At 36.0% G+C, this 21,673-nt stretch overlaps 2 protein-coding genes across 2 annotated transcripts; one reads left to right on the top strand and one right to left on the bottom strand.

Annotated features, from left to right (window-relative positions):
* Positions 1–899: 899 nt before the first annotated feature.
* Positions 900–2,213, top strand: LOC116182095 (uncharacterized protein F54H12.2-like). The gene has a single exon (XM_031502598.1). The coding sequence runs from the start codon at positions 900–902 to the stop codon at positions 2,211–2,213; it is 1,314 nt and encodes a 437-aa protein (XP_031358458.1).
* Positions 2,214–20,559: 18,346 nt separating this feature from the next.
* Positions 20,560–21,320, bottom strand: LOC116182094. The gene is made up of 2 exons (XM_031502597.1): positions 20,855–21,320; positions 20,560–20,786 (listed from the first exon to the last, which is right to left on the bottom strand). Exons 1-2 carry the CDS (start codon positions 21,318–21,320, stop codon positions 20,560–20,562), a joined length of 693 nt encoding a protein of 230 aa, XP_031358457.1.
* Positions 21,321–21,673: the final 353 nt, after the last annotated feature.

Below are 21,673 nucleotides of genomic sequence, written 5' to 3'. Positions count from 1 at the left end.
ATCACGAAAATTTAGGAAAGTTAATCACAATCAAATATTACAAGATCACAAAACGTGTGGCGATCGCATTTAGGACGCCTCTCTCCGTACTGGGATTTTCCCAAAGGTTAGCTTTACAGCTTGGGTATCGTCCAGAACAGAATGTAGTACGCGATTCCATACCCCCGCATCCTGCAAGTATTTGGTCAGGCGTGCCCTCACAGATGTTCATTTATTGTGATATTGTGGAGCCGCAAATCGTAGGAGATGTGTTATCACCACTAATGAGAATAGTTAACATTACCGCCGAAAATTACATTTATGGAAGTCATAAAGATGTAGTGTTTTCACCGTCACACTATATGCCCGTGATGACGAAAGAGTTTGAAAATATCGAAATACATATAAGGACGGATACAGGCGCTCCTATGCCATTCGAGTTTGGAACATTGAGTTTAAAGCTTCATTTTAAGAAATGGACTACCCATATCAACAATAGTACGTAAATCAAGCGGGCTCGGGTATCGGTACGATTTATAGAGGTTCGCCGTACCAAAGAGGTCATGGAATAGGAAGCTGGCTGGGCGGAGTGTTTCGTTCCATATTACCTTTGTTTAAATCGGTAATGCGAGCTGTGGGAAAAGAAGCTTTAAGAACTGGTGCAAATGTACTAGGTGACATAATTGAGGAGAAACCAATTAAAGCAGCGTTTCAAGAACGAGTTCAGGAAGCAGGAAGAAACCTTAAACGAAAAGCCGATGACAAAATTGATACATTAATGCGCGGATCTGGTTATAAAAGACCACACATGATCGATTACGGTCAGTTCAAAAGTGCTACGGAGAAGAAAACTACACGTCCGAAAAAAGCTCCTAAACGCAAAGTTGTCAAACCAACATTCAGTGACATTTTCTCAAAGAATGGCATTCCTTCACGCACAGTCATGTGAATGCATCAAATCTGAGTTGGATCTGTTTGCACTTCCTGCAACACAAACCAGTATCGAAGGTGGGGAATGGATGTTTTACAAACCTTTATCCTCATTATCAGATGACGCACCGATTGAATTCGTAGTCCCCGGAAATGGAAATGATTACCTCGATCTAAGTCACACAATGCTCTACGTTACGGCGAAAATTGTAAAACAAGATGACACGCACTTGGGTGCTGACGATGTGGTAGCTCCTGTTAACAATTGGCTGCATACATTGTATAGTCAAGTGGAAGTATGCTTGAATCAGAAATTAGTGTCACCACCAAGCAATACTTATGCGTATCGTGCATACATTGAAACTCTGTTAAATTATGGCTCTGAAGCTAAAACAACTCATCTGGGGTGTTCCTTATGGCATAACGATACTCCAAAGCAAATGGATACATTAACAGCTGATAACAAAGGTTTCGCTATTCGTCAAAATACCACAAAGCTCGGTAAAATGGTGGAAATGGTTGGTCATGTGCACGCGGACTTATTTAATCAAGAAAAGTTTCTCATGAATGGAGTTGAAATGAAAGTAAAATTTGTTCGAACAAGAGACACCTTTAGTTTAATGGCTGCTACTGGTTCAACATACAAAGTGAAAATTGTGGATGCCAGTTTACTGGTTAGAAGAATGAAGATTAATCCTGTAGTTCTTCTTGCGCACACAAAAGCATTAGAAACCACTGCAGCCAAATACCCTATTACTAGATCGGATGTGAAGGTGCTAACGATTCCCGCAGGTGTGCAACGCAAATCATTGGATAATGTCTTCCTTGGACAACTACCAAAACGCTGCATAATTGGTTTTGTGTCCAATAAAGCGTTTAACGGAGAATACGCTTCCAATCCCTTCAACTTTCATCATTACAAGATTAATTATATGTCTCTGTACATTGATGGGCAGCAAATTCCATCAAAACCGTTACAACCAGATTTCACTCAAGAAGGATTATACGTAAGGGCCTACCACACTTTATTTTCTGGAACTGGAATACATTTTTTGAACGAAGGAAATAACGTATCACGTTTAGACTATCCGCACGGATACTGCCTAATGACTTTCGATTTAACGCCGGATTTATCCGCAAACGCCACAACTCATTGGAACTTGGTAAAGAACGGTTCTCTTCGTATCGAAGTTGGTTTCCAAGACGCTCTGACTGAGACGGTGAATTGTCTCGTGTACGCAGAATTTGACAACGTTATTGAAATTGATAAACATCGAAATGTCATCGCAGACTTTAACATTTAAAAAAGTTTCTTTTGACGAGTCCCGGAATACAGTGCGTCACATAATTGCATGGCCACATGCTCATCATCAAGCTAGAAAAGGACCTTGGATGCAGTACGCAAGAGATGCCGCACGTTTCCAAAGACGCATTCATCAACTTGATTACATCATTTCCCCTGTGTTGGAAAAAAAGCTACTGCGCAGCGCATGACAGAAGGGATAAAATTATAATACTTTATTACGGATCCTCAGTTTATTAGAAAATGTTTCATGTGATGGATGCCTACGTTGATTTTCAAGGATTCCGCGGAAGCTTAAAGGAATTCATTCCGAAAGAAATATCTATCGTTTCGTCGGAGGGGCCCAGTTGCACAACTTTACTTATGAAGCCGCCCGCCAATTATACTGTAACCTCATCGATGAAAAAAGAAATCAAATTCTTAGAAGACTGTTATCATGGCTTGAAATGGAATTCCGGGTACATTAGATACGAGGACCTTGAAGAAGAACTACGTACGTTACTTCAGCCCTTCAATAGAATATACGTAAAAGGAGTGGAGAAGCAATACCTACTGAATTTCCTTGACAAGTTTGTAATTAATTTAGAAGACGTGGGTTGCCCTTCGCTAAAGAAGTTAAAGAAAAGTCATAGCGGTGTAAGGTGCCTCAATCATGCGGAGAACACGCTTATGTGCGCTCAAGAAAATGCCTTAATATTACACGAGTGGGCACAAATTGATTCAACAAATGAATACCCTAGAACTTCAACGAGCGTTGAATCTGATTCAGAAGAAGGCTGCGCGTGCTGTTTTCGCATCAGATGAACTTATACGAGCAAGTGTACGTCGGCCATTTGCTGCAATTGTCAATACAGATGTTTCAACACGCACAGGGCAACACTGGAACGGAATTTACATAGATGAAGATGGAAATGGAGAATATTTCGATTCATTCGGACGACCACCTACCGGATTACATTTAAAATTTTTGAAAAAACACGCCCGGAAATTCACCTTTAATTCGCGAGTGCTGCAGCATCCTTTATCAACTTATTGTGGACAATATTGTTTAATGTATTTAGTTTTTAAGTTTAATAATTTATCACTTAAGGAATTTGTAGATATGTTTAATAATGATTTAGAATGTAACGATGATATAATTGATTTATTGTATAATATGACTTTTTATAAGGTGAATCTAATTGATTAATAAAAGTCTAAATGTATTTCCGCATTTTCATTTAACGGCATTAAAAATATGAGAAACAATTAAAAGAGACTGCGGTAAGTAAACAATACTGAACGGGCGCCGTTGTCATCTTTAACAAAAGGGTAGCAGAAACAATTAACCCAGAACCTGTACCGCATTCATAGAAAACAGGTAATCCTAGCGTCCCAAAATGGTTTGCTTATTTTTCATTAATTTTGTATTCAAAAATTGTACGATTTAAGAAAAAGTAAACAAACTGTACAATATAGGGCCGTTAATGTACATGACTCTCATTTGCATTTCCCGAAATTATGTCTGGCTAAACCCTTATAAACCACGAAAAATAAAAATTTGTTGCTTATTTTCGTGCGTTCGCCATGGAGGTTCTTCGTGACGCAATTGTACAGAATCTGTCCAGTATGTACCGCGAAATCGACGTGACGGGATGTTTAGTGTTCCTGGCTAAGTTGAGTGCTTTTAACCCCACACCGGAAGGCTCAACATTACGCAACTTGTGTGAGTTAGTGGTACTCCGTGACAATATAGCTCTAACGGAGCTACCACGCACAGTGGAAACCGTTATAGTGCAGAAAAGGCTTGTGTACCACGAGCTGAGGACGAGAATTTATACACTCTCGGAAGACCTGTGCAATTATATTAGGCTGTGCGAGACCGCTATGAGTTGTATAACGGACGCTATAAACGTCCTGAGTGAGCTGGACGTGTCCTCATCATCTACGGCGGAAGAATCGATTGACTTTATGCACAACAACTTAAACAATTCAGTGCAGCAGTTCACGGCAGTGATGGATATGTGGCCGGAGCTCAGTGGCTCACGCGTGGAGCACATAGTTCAATTATTTAATAAACTTTTTTAATTTAACCTTTATGTAAATATTTAGTTTTAGTTTGTAAATACGTTCCGTGGATTAGGCCTACATGGGAACACCACGTTAAAAAAAACGCACCTCAACTCTACCTCCTGGGTGGTGTGGAAACGGGTTTGTATTGTATATTTTAAATTGTAATTTGCGCTTAATTTTTGATTGTAATGTTTTTTGTTAATTGTTGCACCATAATAAACATAATTAAAACTTGTTCATTTTCTATCTTCTATTTCAGAATAGGTAAAAGATAAACGCAATGAGTAAGAGAGATAGACGCAGTGAGTAAGAGAGAAAGATAGAAAAAATTTCAAATTTCCGCCTTTGGCGGCCATTTTGTTTTCAATTAGAGTATAATTACCTGTGTGTAATTATTACATATGTGTAATTATTCTTGATTATACGATCAATTTAAATTAATCGATAAATTAATTAGATCAATCAAACCGCGAATTAAATTAATCGGACCGCGGATTAAATTAAATAAGCCGCGAATCAAATTAATTAGAGGAAATTCCGAGAAATCAAACCGCTAATTAAATTGATTAAGCCGCGAATCAAAGTAATCAAACAGAAATTCCGGGAAATCAAACCGCTAATTAAATTAATTAGATCAATCAAACCGCCGATTAAATTAATCAAGCCGCGAATTAAATTAATCGATGACGTCATCGCTCTTATCAAATGTCAATAAAGACCAAAATCGCAATTAATTAATCAAATCAAACTCCAAATTTCCCCCCTCCACCCTCGAAAACACCCCTCGTCCACGTGGGCGACCCCGCGAATCAATTTAATTGACCTTGATTGACCCCGCGAATAAAATCCAAGATGGCGGCAAAGTGTCGGGGTTCTACTCTCGTTGATTGTTGAGTGAGAAATAGCAAAGAGGCGCAACTATAATGTAAAATTGCGATACATATTCCCGAAGCTTCCCGTGCCCACAGTCCACAGTGGGAGGGGTGTGAGTGTGTTAGACGTGCGACTCTGATGCTTAAAGGCCACCCAACAACACAAACCGATTGAAAACCAATGAAAGAGCGTTGGACTATAATTCCGGAGGTCGGGTGTTCGAACCTGGATTGAGGTGAATTTTTCATCTGTGGCAGATACCTTAGACCAGTTGCGAGCATTCTGCCGGCTACTCTGAATGACGTTTTTCTGCAGTTTTCCTAATTCGTAAGGTAAATACCGGAGTAGTATAAAACAACTTAATACCTTCTCTGCAGAGGCACCTCTAAAAAGCACTATGCGGGTCACTCTGTAATTGGGCGTAAGCCTGTTGAGGGCCCAGAACAAGAGAGGAATAGTAAATAAATAAATAAACGCTGCTACATCTGCGGAAATCGATTATTCTTTACCAAATTGCCGATGTACTGAAGCATCTTGCAATAAGCCTCATCTAAATTAATCGAGTTGCACCTCTCTATATTTCTCACCCCATCTAGGTATTCCCTCTGTAAACCCGTTTAGTTTAGATGCCAGTCATTTCTATAGTATATTTGTTATTACCATAGTTCTTTGGTTCGCCACTAGAGGTCGTGATCTTCTTTTTTTTCTACATACGCATGTCCTATATTTCTCCCTTTCAGAGACGATCTGGATCTGGGTTAATTGCGTGCAAATTTTTCTCGATACGCCATTACTTTTTACTTGACTTTGTGTCAATCTGTTTTGGCTGTGAACATATTTCTATTGAGTGTTTTTTCTCTATTTCTGATGTGCTGTGGCTGTGCTCCATTGAATACGCTTTGCAAGTAATTAGTGTGAGGTATATACTTCAGCATTTTTCTTAATACGTTTTTTAGGGTTTTATCTTCCCTCAAGGTTCGCTCAAACTTCTCTCTTAACTTCTTATCATTTTCTCTTCTGGATTACTTTTACGTTATTCTCTACCTGGATATTTCTTACGCAGAACGTGGATGACATCGCAATTTTACCCATAGAACAACAATTTACCTGGACCCGCCATCTTAGCGAAATTGACATTGACAACGTCACGTGAGACGACATTGCATAACCTACTTCGAAAATTTACACCTGGAGATGTACCTAATTGTTCATTACTAACTGCAAGTATTTGCGAAACCTTTTGGAGAATATTAGCTTTCTATCTTTACACCATCATATTCTTTTTCTATGAATATCTTTACAATTCTTTCGGTGTCTAGAATATTATGGGTTTCCAACTTAGACAATACAGTACATGGACTGCTAATTAGCAGTACAAATTAGCACAAAATGAGCACAAAATTATAGTAAAAAAAATTTTTGAAAATATCGATGTTGACACTCAAGCGTGAAGTTGGAGTGTCGTCAGAGAAAGTTGAATTACTCATTAACCTGATGAGCACAAAATTTTAAATTAGAAGCACAAATTAGCACAAAATGAGCACAAAATTATAGTAAAAGACAATTTTGAAAATATCAATGTTGACACTCCAGCGTGAAGTTGGAGTGTCATCAGAAAAAGTTGAATTACTCATTAAGCTGACGAGCACAAAATTTTAAATTAGCAGCACAAATTAGCACAAAATGAGCACAAAATTATAGTAAAAGAAAATTTTGAAAATATCAATGTTGACACTCCAGCGTGAAGTTGGAGTGTCATCAGAAAAAGTTGAATTACTCATTAAGCTGATGAGCACAAAATTTTAAATTAGCAGCACAAATTAGCACAAAATGAGCACAAAATTATGAGATACATGGGACTTAATTCCTTTCAAGTCGACACTCCAACTTCACGGACCCGAAGTAGAAGGAGTTGAATATTCTGTGCTGGCTTTATCAGAATACAATGGTATTCCAAGAAGCTCGCGCCACTCTTCTAAGTAATGTTCAAACTTTATCTGTGTACCCATGTCAAATATTCTTAAAAGGCGTTCGATTTGATGCCTTTTTATAATTTTCAAAATAGGGATGAATACATTCTGATCTATAAAAATGAGAAAGTACCATGGTTAGAGATCGAACCTTCAATAGTACAATAATATTAATAATAATAGACCTACTTATTAAATGATCAGCAATGTTGTCAACCTGCCAAGTTGACATTAAACTTCTTAATTCAATTTCATCTTCATTAGCCGATGGTACAATGACATTAGTAGTGGCAGTAGATGATGGGCCTGCTATAGAGGCTGATGAGATGTCTTCTAAAGGTGTGTCCGTCATATTATCAGAATCTCCAAATGGATAAATATCCTTAAACACGCTGTCGAAGCCGGCGTCATACAGCGACATGACATGTGAAGAATGAAAATCCTACCAAAAGCAATACAAATAAATGTCACCTCCTGTTTAGTTTGATTTGTTTTCATTTTGAGCATTTTAAAAATTAAGCATATTTTGTTTTTCATGTCGCAGTTTTAGATAAATAACATTGAATACTGTCACTGATCAGTCGTTTTTTTACCAATTAGTTAATTTGACAAAAAATAGGACTAGGGAAGTTGCCACAGTTATCTATGTGTACTTATTAATGAAACTGTCTTTATATTAATTGTTTTGACTTTTAGAAAATGGACATTGTTAAAATTGGAGGAAGTAATCCGGGAGATTTCATTCGCCGTGTAATGCCACGCTTAATGGACGATGCTGTATATAAGGAATTTAATTGGGAAGGCCAAAAGAAAAAAAGGGCATTTAACTCCTTGCACTTAAGCAAGTTGCTTTTGAGTAAGTTACTATATTCTGTTCACAATGAATTTGTTGCCTTTTAATCTACCTGTATATATGCACCAAATGCACTATATTACAGATCATGAGCAATCGAACAGCTATACCTACAGATATATTTTTTATAGGTGGCCTAGCAGTAAGCCAAAAGTTAGAAGACGAAAAGATTGCCGCGGGTGTTATAAAATTTTTTTAAAAAAATGCGGCTGAGCGTATGAAACAAAAGGCCGTAAAAGACGCTAACAATTAACATCCATGAGTATTATTTTGTATTCAAGTACATATGTATTGTATTTCGGTATACATATGTATTATTATTAAAGTTAAAGTGCCTCTAACAATGTTTTTTTATCTTGTTATGCTATCACTGGGATGTCGCCGATTGCTATCCCTGGGATGTCTCCAATGCTATCCTTGGGATATCGATTTTTGTGACGTTTGTCCATCCAGAGGATATACAGCATAGGTATATCCAGAAGCTGAACTTTGACTTCCTCTGGATGTCTGAATATCTATGGGATTACTTTGTGTTGTGTGGGATATAAGCAATTATGTTTTTACCTATTACTTTATGCACTTAGGACCTACTTCTATTAATCTAATTCTTTCAGCTGCTGTAAAACGAAATAAATCTTTGGTTGGTGCTACAGAAAAAGATGTGATTGATTCAATTAAGAATTGGTTAAGACATGTTGCTGCAAGATATTCAAATCAATGGTATGTTATTGTTGCATGTATGTTTATTTATCAGGAAAATTTTTTTTCTAATTATAGCAAGAAGAATCCGAATCAAGAAATACAATGAAGTGTATAAGTTACAGATTCGTAAAATAAAGATTGCTATAATCTGAAATTTTTTATTTAAAAGGATATCTAATGGATATCTTTTTTCACCCCTTTCATAAAACCGGTAGATATCTAATGGAGATAATCATTTAACGTCTAATGGAGATCTGTATGGATATCCAGATTCTTGGATATAGTCGGACATCCACTATACGTCTATGTATATCTAATAGAGATCATGGATATCCATAAAAAACACATCTTAGACGTCTAATGGTTGTCTTTGTGCTGTGTGGGAAGCAGCTAGTTCACATTCCATGTTCAAAACAAGGAATACGCATAACATAACCTATAACAACACCACAATTCGATGCGGTTCCGACGTTTCTAGCTTGCGGTCCAGAGACAAAGTTTTTACAGCAGGAATGATGGAATCAAAAAATGGCGTATATTCATCTGGTAGTTGTTATTCTATTAGAGTTGGTGCCTGAACCTGTGGTTTACTCATGACATTTGTCTATGATTCGCGCCGTTTAGATGCTGGTAATTTCTCAAAGTTATCTGAAGGATCATCAGACGTCCGATCAATGAAGTTCTCAGAAGTGTTGTTTTGCGTAGAGGCGTTATCATTCTTGTGATTATCTTCATTTTCTCCCACCTCCTCGATGCTGTTTTACGTAGATGCCGCTTTTGTTGGATAACTTCCCGACCAGCTCCCTGTCCTGATTTATCTTTCTTTTCCTCAGTTTTCTTGTAGTTTCTACGATATTCTGTTACCACTTCAGCTTTTTCTTTAAAACAGACACAAATAATAATTAATAAAATGAAGAAATATATTTATGACACTCATATTAATCAAATCAATGATTGACCTTCATTACTAGTACAGGCTTGGACTGTATGCAAAACTGTCAGAAAAGTTTGTGAGGCAGTATGGAAAGTAATTTCTGAATTCCTCATCTCAAATTGGGTTGGAATATTAAGAACACACGATGTTGTCTTCCCCAATTAAATTTATATTTCTGCTATGGTATTACAGTTGTTGCAGATTAAGATGTACAATGGCTGACATATGTTTCGGTTTGATTATCAGCAGGGCATTATCAAAGCAAAAACTACAAGAATGTTACAATAATTAAACGGTTGTTACAAAATTGGAAAATAACTTACTTATTAACCGACGACAAATTAACAACATTAATTAAATTAAACGGCAAAAGCCGGAGTTACAGCCAAAACTAGGACGCTGAAGGCCATGTCTGCTAGTCCGCATTAGGAGAACCCATGTCCATAAGTTAACATGTGGTCAATGACGTTGAAACATAATTGAAGACACAAGTGTATAAAGGGTCTATGTAACATTTAGAAGATATTGAGAAAAACAAATTTTAGTTTGATTTCTTGGAACTTTTTTGTTATAATAAATAAAAAAACGAAGCTTGTAAGAATATATTCCTTTAATTTAGACAATTTTTTTATAATGTATAAAATTTTACAGGGAAGTGGTAAATTAGAAATATGTGCACTTAGACCCTTTATCATCCAGTAAACACAATGAAAAATTTTAACTTAAGTGCATAAAGGGTCTAAATACAAAAAAAAAATAAAACAGTAACTTTTAAAAGGTTTTCATTGCCTAAATAAAGAACAAAAGAACAAAGTAAAACTAAAAACAAAATGATAGGTAAGTAATTTACTATTTACTTTGTATATACAAGGTCAATACAAAATCATTTTTACACAGTCTTTCTTCGATTGGTCTGTTCTTCCTCCACATTCTCTTGCCAGAGCTTTGTATACAAATGACGAAAGGGTTCGTCTATATATTGTAGCTGCTGTTTTAGATTGTTAATTTTTTCATCTGACAACTTATTCTTTTTGTTTTGTACTGGCATGATAGAATAGTCTTTAACATTGTTTGTCTGCTGACCTTTATACTGTGTGGTATTAACTTGAAGAAATGGGGTATAAGGATCAAGAGAGTCTTTGTAAAAATATTCTCCGTATTTTTCGACACGTATCCATTTTATATTATCCCTCAAGCAGACTTTTTCGTTTGCGGAGTTCATTTTTCTATTGAATAGGTTCAGCTTCTTGGGAATTTCATTTAAATCTTTGAAATGATCATTCATGTTTATAACTTCACTGTTCTTTTTGCTTGCTGACTTTATTATGTCTCTATAATGATCTGCAGTAAAAATCTTTTCGTGTTTTCTCATTTGCTTTTCAATTCTTCCGAAATCCCTATCGGAATCTAAAAATGAATGTCCAACTTCGGGGAATTTGTGATCTATGACTTTTACGTAGCCTTTTAAGATTAGGTATTGATACAAACAAATAATATTAAAATTTTTATTTTGCCCCGAACAAGAATCTGACCAAATAACTAAATGGTTCAATTTTTTCCTTGGCACTAAGCAGTTGAACAAATGTATGTAGTGAGCTTCCAATTTCTAAGCTGCCTTTTGTCGCCACATCTTCTGTCCATGTAAAAAAATATGATTTGTCACCATCGGTTGATATAGTATGGATTCCAAAGTTATATAACCACATTTGCCTTAAGTAAAATGCCTTTGATGTTGTAAGTTTGGGCAACGGCATTGTTTGTTGTAGATCCATAGTTAGGTAGATCACATCTTTATGATCTCTTGCATATTGCCTATCCACTTTTTGTTGCTCAAAAGCAAAGTTAAATTTGTGTGTATGTTCTTCATTATTAAGGCCCGAGTCGCAGGTACTGCAGGTGTCGCTTTTGGGAGTCGAAAAAGATAAATTGAATTCCGTTGAAAAGATATGCACATAAAAACTTTTTTTTATCAAAAATGTGTTGCTCAATTTGTTTTCTTGCACATACTCCTTATAAAGCTCATACATTTTGGACATGTTTAAAAATGGCGATAAATACATTTTGTTGGCGTTTTTGTTTCGGGAATAATGGGATTGTTCAGCCGGAAAGGAGTTTATGTGTTTTTTAATAACATCAACGACTTCATCGGGTATTTTGTTTGGTCTAGAATCATGGTGGCCTCTTTTATCTGGGGATGGAGCTGTTATTCCAGAGTTTAACTGGTTCTGCAACAATTGTACTTTTTTATGAGAAATTTGATATAGAGACTGGAAGGCTGTTTTGCAGACAGTAACTACATTTTTATTGCATGATACTCTATATGAAAATGTGGAAGACTTGTCGCTTAACCTATCCTTGCGATGTCTTTTAACTGGTTCGATATGAATTGATTTGAATAGAAGCACATTTTTTGAATTTTGATCTAACTTGTAAAATTTTCTGAATATTTGTTCTCTGTCATTCTGACTGAATTTCTCATTGCATCTCTTTTTGCATGTGTGCTTGCATAATAATCACAATTCCGGTTTTTTTTTCTGCCATTTCTTTTTTGGATTTCTGTGAAATGTATGGTTTCCCTTGTTGCCTGGCTAATGCGGAGACATTTCTTGTCCATGTCTCTGGGCGACGTTTTCTTTTTCTTGATATTTTTTCTGGCAAATTGAAAACTTTTTTCTTACCAATCACTTTTGCATCAGACGTTGTAGCCTGTAAATCACGGAGTACTTCAGTTGAAAGTCCTGAAACGTCTCTTGTCTCTTGAGAAATAAAGTCGTCCTCGGCGGTAATGTGTCTACTTATTGAACTCCTTGGAGCCAAATTTTCTACTTCAGAATTGTCATCAGAATCATGTGAAGAATCGTTATCGGAACTGGGGTTATATTCGTCCGATAAACTTTCGGAAGAAAACGGGTCTTCAGCATCACAATACGCTAAAAGAACCTTATATATAAAATATTCGACTAATTTTTATTTATTCTTTTACCATCTAAATAATGTTCCTCGTCTGGCTCAGGTGTCTTTTCTCTTTCTAAATATCTTGCTCGTTCTTGTTCTAGCTTCAAACTTTCATCTTTGTGCAGCTGCTCCTCTTCCGATCCATGTTGATTTTCACCTATAATACAAATTTTAAACCAAAAACTACTGAATTTTAAACCTAACCTAAGATTTACTGGCAAATTTGAAATTAGTTTTGTATATTTTACTTACCTTCGTATTTCTTTAAGCCTAGTTGTACTAAATATCTACTCCTTGCCGACATCTTTCATTACATGGGTAGGTACCGATTGTTCTCACTAAAATTAGTTTTGTAACGCCACACTAGTTGTATTCACAAATCACATGTAGTTGTATTACCTAACCTTACCTTTAGGGTCTATGTGTAATTTAACATCCGTGTAGAGCGCATAAAGGATGTAAGTAACAGTTTTTTCAAGATATTGTGTTGCATAAAGGGTCTATGTTACACTTCCCGTACATAGACCCTTCATGCACTTTAAAAATGAACATTTAGTGTACATAGAACCTTTATCAACTACTAACTTTGTCAATATGAATCAAAAGCTGATTTTACCACGACGGACAAAATTGTATACCCCAAGAGCTCTCAAAAAGCAAAAAAAAAACCATTTCCATAAAAAATGTCACTTAGACCCGTTATGCACTTGTGTCTTCAATTAAGGACAAAAAGCTGGGATGAGCCAAACTATGGACGCTTAAGGCATGTCACACAGCCGCAGTTGTCTTGATCTAAAAGGTTTACATTAAAAATAAGTTTAATTAATTGGGCACGGTCCATCAGCCTACTTGACCAGGGAAGAGGGGAAAGGACGTTAGAAGAATGGATTGTTGACAGCCAACAAAAAGGATTTCCCAGAAGGAAATTTGATGTTCAAGCATCCGTGAAAACTTTTTTAGATAATCATCCCAGACACACCCTTTAAAAATAATACTCCAGGTAGGCACTGGTATAACGCGTTTTTAAGTAGACATCCAAATTTAACTGCTCGAACCCCGAAAGCTGTCACCAAAGCAAGCAGTAATGTGTCTGAGAATGACATCAGAAAATGGTTCCATATTGTAGAGGGATATTTAAAAGAGAAAAATTATTTTAGTATTCTGGAAGATGCTGATAGGATTTACAATGGGGATGAAACGTGTTTTTTGTTATGCCCGAAGGAAGATAAATTCATTGCTCCGCGTGGTACAAAAAATGTGTATCAGGTTGATCAGGGGCCTGCTAAGGCAAATCTTACTGTAATGTTTACTTTTTCCTCATCCGGTGCTATTACCCCGCCTATGGTTATATACCCTTATAAAAGGTTCCCTGCCTCAATCGTTGATAGTGTACCAAACGAGTGGGGAATCGGTACTAGTGATAACGGGTGGATGAAGGCCGAGTTATTTATTGATTATATTACCAATGTGTTTCATCCCCATCTTGTGAAACAGAAAATAAAATTTCCCGTAATCTTATTCGTTGACGGCCATAAAACACATATGACATACCAACTCAGTACACTGACTAATAAGGCGTTTTTAGATACTGACATATGTTTGATTTTATTGACAAGCTCTAGAGTTTTTTTTATAGAAAAACGAGATTGAAAATTAGTAATCTTATAAAAGGTCTTATTGAGGAATTGTGATAATCTGTATGTTGGAGAATTTATCTGAGAAAGCACAGGCCTAAGAGGGAAATCATTGAAACTCGCTGTGTTAACGTCTGCCTTGTGGAGCTTAGGTAGGCAGTATAGTAAAGGGGTCCTAGGGTTCTTAACTATTAGGCTATGGATGTTGCAATGTTTCTCAAGAGTACTTATACAATCTTTGACTTTAGTTCTAACCAACTTCTGATAATTGTTAGTAATGTTTTTGTTATTAATTTTTAAGTATTGTTGGGTGGCTATAAAGCTATTGACTCTGGAAATGTATTCCTCTTGAGCAACTATTGCATTACAATTGCCTTTATCTGCTTTTACAATGGTTAATTTATTCCTAGTGAACTTATTCCTAATGATCTTAGTGATGTCATATAATTTCGATTGACGCTGTCTCAAAAACAATTTGTTGTTATTGTAGTCTTTAGATATTTTTGTAAAAACATTAGCAAGCAGCAAAATTCATAAAAATTAGTATAGTATTAACATAAAAGAAAGTCTTATTAACTGTAACACCAACATACTCGTAATTAGTAAATTTAATGAAATTTGAACCTTGATCTGTAACAAAACCTAATACATTAAATCCAATTGCATTCAATTGGGTAATACAGCTAAAAACAATTCCTTTTATATCGGCCGCTGAGCGTGATTCGTTGACAAAAAAAGAAAGCGGTTGGCTGTATCCACCTTTCATGAACACCTCGAGCCATTAATAATACCAAAGCACAATTTGCGGGTAATTGTGTTTTATGTTCACCTACCTCATAAAATCCTATTATTCTATCTTGAGACACATTATAAAAAACATTATGCGTAAGTGACGTTTCATCTGCACATAAAATACAATATTTATATGTACCAGATTTTGTCCTCAAACTAGTCTGATGTAATATTCGATTTACTGGTGAGACGGCATAATGCAGATTTTGGAGACATATTAAATTTTCGTGATATTAAACTTATATACTTTGGGACCCAAAAAATACATTGTCAGAGCAAATTGTTTGAAACTCTTACTATAACGGTAACCCTGTGGTTTCTTTCGGCATAACTCCAACTGCATTTTTACGAAATGTCCAACATCTTTATTAAAATTATCGTTGCAAAATTGTTTAAAATCACCATCTGTGAATTTTTTATTCTGAAGTTGTTCTTCAAGTTTTGTCACATATTTTCAAAGGCGAGTATTTTCTCTTTGAAGCTTTCGTTTTCTTGGAGTGGATTGCGGTAAGAAGCTTCTCAGTTTGGCAGGCAACACCTTAGTTACATAATACAAATTAGAAGTGAATTTAGAGTAATTAATAGGTAGGTATGTACTGACCTGGTACTATTTTCGTAATTTAAATCTTTTTCGGAATATGGTTTAAAATATATGTTCATGCAATGCAAAAGCTGCAGCGCTTATTAAGACAAAGTTTAATTTTTGTTTAGTTTCATCATTTGTGGGAAAATTTAACTTATTATCTAATCATTTCTTGTATAACGAAGTCCATTCGAATGCTCCACCATCAGACATTCTACCTTGTTTACCGACGTCCACATATATAAATTCATAATTACTATTTACTAAAGAATCATGCTGCAGAATTTTTTGTAATTGTAATAGTGCGCCTGAGCCAAGAGGAGGTATGATTCTAACGTGCTTCCCGTCTAAAGCGCCTCCACAATTTATAATCTGCCAACGGTTTTCAAACCCTGCCGCTATGCTGGTCCATTCTTCTTTTGTCTTTGGAAACTGGAAAAAAAGGATATATATATATATATATATATATATATATATATATATACACAGTGTGTCCCAGATCGGGTGGGATTGCATGGGTAACTTTGCTAATCTAAAAATCCAATATGGCGCCCATTTAACTTTAGGAAGTTGGTAAATGTTCCTCAAAAGTGGCCATCTTAAATTTTTTTAACATCAATTCTAAATTAAGCGTATCAAAGACAGTCACTTTTATATAAAACTTTTTTTTATATCTCTTATACTTTCGATGATATAAGACATTCAAGGAAATGACCAATTTTAGTTTTTTTGAATTTACGTCGACCCTATGCGACATTTTGAATTTCCATAAGGAAATTTTAAACAAGCATCCAAAACTGCAAAACATTGCCCATTTAACCAATTCTCTATCTTTAATAATAACAAAGTTACCCATGCAATCCCACCCGATTTGGGACACACTGTATATATATATAATCTCATTTTCGCAAAAAATCGGATAGGAGATATGCTAGGATATAATATATATATATATATATATATATATATATATATATATTATATATATATATATATACTATATAATACGTTTCCTTCACAATGGAAAGTGGCTTATGTCAAGCCTATTCCTAAAATTAATAATCCTTCATGCTATAAAGACTTGAGACCGATTAGTATACTGTGCACTTTGTCGAAAATATTGGAGAAGGTTATGAAAGATCAAATAAATGAACACATTCTTAAGTATAATCTTTTAACACCTTACCAATCTGGGTTTCGAAAAAATTATAGTTGCACCACAGCATTACTTAGTATTACCGACGATATCATTAAAGCTACAGATGCAGGATATCTCAGTTTTGGTATTAGTAGATTTTTCTAAGGCATTTGATACTATAAATCATAAGCTTCTTTTATCAATACTGAATCATTACGGTTTCGATGTGTCTGCGGTACAACTTATTACCTCTTACCTTGAAAGTAGGCAGCATTGTGTGCTTATGGATAACATTAAATCTTCTTTACTTGATGTACATAGTGGAGTCCCACAAGGCTCCATTTTGGGGCCACTTTTATATGTCATATATTCAAATAATATCTGCAGGGACTTTAAAAGCTGTAAATTTCATCAGTATGCTGATGATACGCAGGTATATTGTTCATTCCCACCGTCTGATACATCTGATGCAATAAAATTAATAAATAAAGAACTTGAAGTGCTTGTCCGAACTGCTACAAACCATAATTTATTTATTAATGCAAAAAAGTCCACTGTGCTGCTTTTTGGACGAGATAAAGCTAGAATCCAGAACTTGGATCTCATTAGGATTAAAGTGCAAGGATCGGTATTGAAAGTGTCGCACGATGCAAGAAATCTTGGAGTTTTAATGGACTCTAACTTTAAGTATGTTAGCCATATTAATAATTGTTTGCGCAAGGCATATTCTACTCTAAAGCGTTTGTATCCGAATAGACATCTGTTATCTACTAAAACCAAAATAACCCTAACAGATACCCTTGTTTTGTCACATTTTAATTATTGTGATGTTTTGTTTCATGCATGCATTGACACAGCTACTGCCACCCGTATACAAAGAGTGCAGAATTCTTGTTTGAGATTTATTTATGGAGAATTCTTGTTTGAGATTTATTTATGGCATTGGGCGCAGAGATCACATTTCACATAAGATGATCGAGGTGGGATGGCTTAATATGTCTCAGCGTAGAATGTTGCATTCTCTAGTTCTTTACCATAAGGTTATTGTCACCCAAACACCAAGTTACCTAGCTGATCGTTTAGAATATAGAACTAGCTTACATAATCTAAATTTGCGCCATAGAGGTCTACTAAATATCCCTTTCCATCACACTGCTTACTTTGAAAAATCGTTCACATACAATATATGTAAGCTGTATAACATGATTCCGTCCCCTCTTAAAAATCTTCAACCTCTTGGCTTCAAAAATAAAATCAGACAATATCTGAAACTGGAGCTACCTAAATGAACTGGTGTGTCTTAAGATTATAGTACTTATACTTGTATTTTTATTTTCGTTGCTTTCCTCTCTTTGTATTCAAGTATTAATTTGTTCCTGAGTGCTAGCGTAATTTACAATTTATATTTTATTTTCCTATAACGAGTTGGGGTTACATGGAAGAACAGGGTTGTCAAAACACTGAATGTAGTCCCATTTCCCGTATACATTATGTGTTACTCATTTATATATATTTTATACTTATTTGGTTTTGGTATTACGTGGAAATAAATGTCATTATTATATATATATATATATATATATATATATATATATATATCTCGGGCGACCTAGCATATCTCCTATCCGATTTTTTGCGAAAATGAGATTATTATTTCATTTGTATTTTGGTATTATTCAGCAAAAGCTCCTAAGCCAAGAAAAATTATTTATGTTTTAAAAATGCCGCTGAAATTTCTCCTACTAGACACCGCTTGATATTGGTACGGCAACTTGTCCTGTAAGTATTATTTGTTTTACATTCTTGGTAGGTAGATACGAGTATTTATGCCTTTTTGTGTATAAAGTATTTAGTATTGTCTAATTCCATTATTTTTCAATTACTTTCAGATAGGATATTTTGCAGTCTAATATTCCCGGGATAGGAGATATTGCACCATGCTGTCCCGGAGAAGAAAAATTGTTTCAATGCTCCAAACCCGGAATAACAATTGGGATTTGTTTGATCTGGATAATGTACCTCTGGTATTTGAAGATGGCATAATGGTAAATGTAACTGATCCCCACGCGCATTGAATAATGCTCTAGCAGATGATTATGACTTTTTGTTACTGCAAACATATCCAAAGTTCCAACTAAAGTCCGAACCAAAGAAGAATCTAGAAGGAGTGATACTTTTGAGTATTTTTTAAGTGATGGTAACCAGAAATTGCAGGTATACCGAAAAATGTTTGTTAGTACTTTAGATGTACGTTATACATAGTAACTGTACAAGATTGGGTCAATAGTAGCTCTATGGTATATTATCAAACAGTACAAACAAATTAAACATGCGCGAATCTGTTGTATCTCGTCATAATAACGAACATACGATTTCTAAATACGTTTTTTGACAATTTACCCAAGCTTCCTACTCACTACTATCGACGGAACTCAAATAAATTATACCTTGAAAATTATTTTTGATGATGGATTTATACAGGGTGTACCTCGGGGTGTACAAAACTGAATAATATACGATTTATTGCCCAACATAATAAAATTCCAATTATAGGACAATTATTAATAATCTAAGAAAGCACAATAACTAAATATAGGTACTAATACCTTAACCGCTAACATACTAAAAACCAAATTAAATGATATTAAACTTAAACAAGATTAAAAATAAGATCACAGTTCTATCACAGTTACAAGATAGCGGTAGTTGTTGCAGGCAGGTAGAGGGCCTACTATGTCAATGTTCAACTGTCCAAAACGTCTTGTTGGTACTGGTATGTTTGTAGTTGTAGTAACAGTGTGTTTCGAAACCTTTGATCTCTGACATGGTACACAGCTTTTCGACCATAGGGAACAATCTGCCTTGAGTGATTTCCATATGTATCGTCGGCGGACCAAATCAACAGAACCACGTCTACCAGGATGGGACAAGTTGTGGAGTGACAGGAATAACTGATGACGGTATTGTGGAGGTACATATGGGCGGTTTACCCCAGTTGAGTTGTCACATAAGAGGTTGGAGCCATCCGGTAATAAGATTTCTGTCCAGCTCAACCCTGGAGATGATTCTTTTTCGTCTGCCAATATACGATCGGCAGCTTGTGCGTTTGCAAGCAACTCAGCGGTGAGTTGGATTGGTTGTCCATCAACTTGGTTGATACGGGAACAAGCATCAGCAACGATGTTGTCAGTTCCGGGAACATAAGGGAAATCTGTTGTGTACTGACCAATGAAGTCTAATTGGCGTCGTTGTCGTTCATTAGCTTTATCCAAGCGCCGTTGGAAAGCGTAGATGAGTGGGCGGTGATCGGTATATAATACAAACTCTCGACCTTCCAGGGAGTAACGGAAATGTTTAATTGCCAAGCCAGCATGAAGCTAAGTGCCCCATGATCTACACCGCCACCACAGTTCATCTGCTGTGTCAGTTTCCACGCATATTGGACATATGTCCTTTACCTTACCTCCTCCTTGTTGCCTTTTCGGCGCGGACTTCTTTTCTAATGGTGTTTTAGCTGCTGTTGTTTTGAGTCCTACGGATTTTCCCCTTTAAAATAAATTTCTTGTAGCTTCGTCAACTTTCTTCTTTTCCCTATTTATTTCATTCTCCTCCAAAGATGCCTGCAGCGGAGTGGAAGTTAGTATTTGAGATTTTTGTTTTCTTCTCTTAGAGTGTGGTTTTTCTGTTAATCGGGGTGTCGGTTGAAAGTTTTCAAAGGATCTGCTCTTTAACTGAATGGTCTTATCTTTATCATTGGTTGCGTTATCGTCGGAGACTTCTGTTATTGCTGATGAAAAACTATCACTGGAAGATGTTCTTCTTTGGCGCCTTTTTCTCGTTGAATGAGCAAGTGGCTTCTTGTTAAAGGTTTTTACTGGCGACGCCGCCGGTGACTTGACGCACATCTACTTCATCATGGCTTCCGCTTGATACATACGACGGATCTGGATCTCCACTAGTTCCGGGCCTTGGATCTAAAGAAACTGTTTCTTGGGGAGGCTCGCATAGTTCGTTGGTTTCTGCCCGAATAACGGAATTTGGTTCTTCTGGAATTTCAATAAACTCTTCTTCCCCAAACACGTTTCTGTCTAACGGAAAGATGCCCGTATTTTTAAATCCGTTCACGCCTTTTTCTTTGGAAGTGATGCGATTGTACGCCTTAGCTCTGCGATGTCAGTCACCTCAATTTTGTTGTATTCTAAATCAACTAAAACACGATTTTCCGTAGAAGCATTTACACATTGAGCAAAATGCTTTAACCACTCCACGAATAGCTCTTCTGTTATCCACCCTGATTTCGAGGAGCGGTAGATTGCATCTGTTGGTCCATTCTTTTCCAGCGCATTGTTCATGGGCTCGCGTTTAAAAATAAACATAGGAGGCACGAAATCTTCGGCTGCACTCATGCAACACACAACAGTGGTAGTCTGATTTCTTTCACCACTAGTTATCGCGCCCACTTGTTTTCTTCCCTTTTCCGCCAAAATTCGATGAGGTTTATGAACTCCACTAATTCCAGTCTCATCCACGTCAAAAATGCGCCTTGCGAGAAATTTATATTTTTCGAAGGCTAGTTCCAGATTATCGTAAAATAGATTCACATTCTTTCGATTAGATGCCATTACCCGGTTGAGACTCGTAGCTTCAGGTCGTCTTAAAGAAATTCGTGGATGTTGTGTGGAATTCAAGCATTCAAGCATTGGACGGAAAGCATATTTTAATCCAGTATATATATATATATATTATATTATTTAATATGATAAGATACCAGCGTGCATCGCTCCGGAGGTGATAAAGTACCTTTTGTAGTGTGTGTGGTATGTATGTATGTATGTTGTATGTATGTATGTGTATATATATATATATATTATATATATATATATATACCCAGATAGCACAGTTCGTTTTATGTACGTCCGTTATTAAGCTGTTATTAGTACATACGTCCTTGGACTAAATATGTACTTCCATCATA

This window comes from Photinus pyralis, unplaced genomic scaffold (genome assembly GCF_008802855.1).
Source record: "Photinus pyralis isolate 1611_PpyrPB1 unplaced genomic scaffold, Ppyr1.3 Ppyr1.4_unclustered_Scaffold3517, whole genome shotgun sequence".
NCBI lineage: Eukaryota > Metazoa > Arthropoda > Insecta > Coleoptera > Lampyridae > Photinus > Photinus pyralis.
The sequence above is the reverse complement of the archived record's forward strand: the minus strand, read 5'-3'. Positions and strand labels throughout refer to the sequence as shown.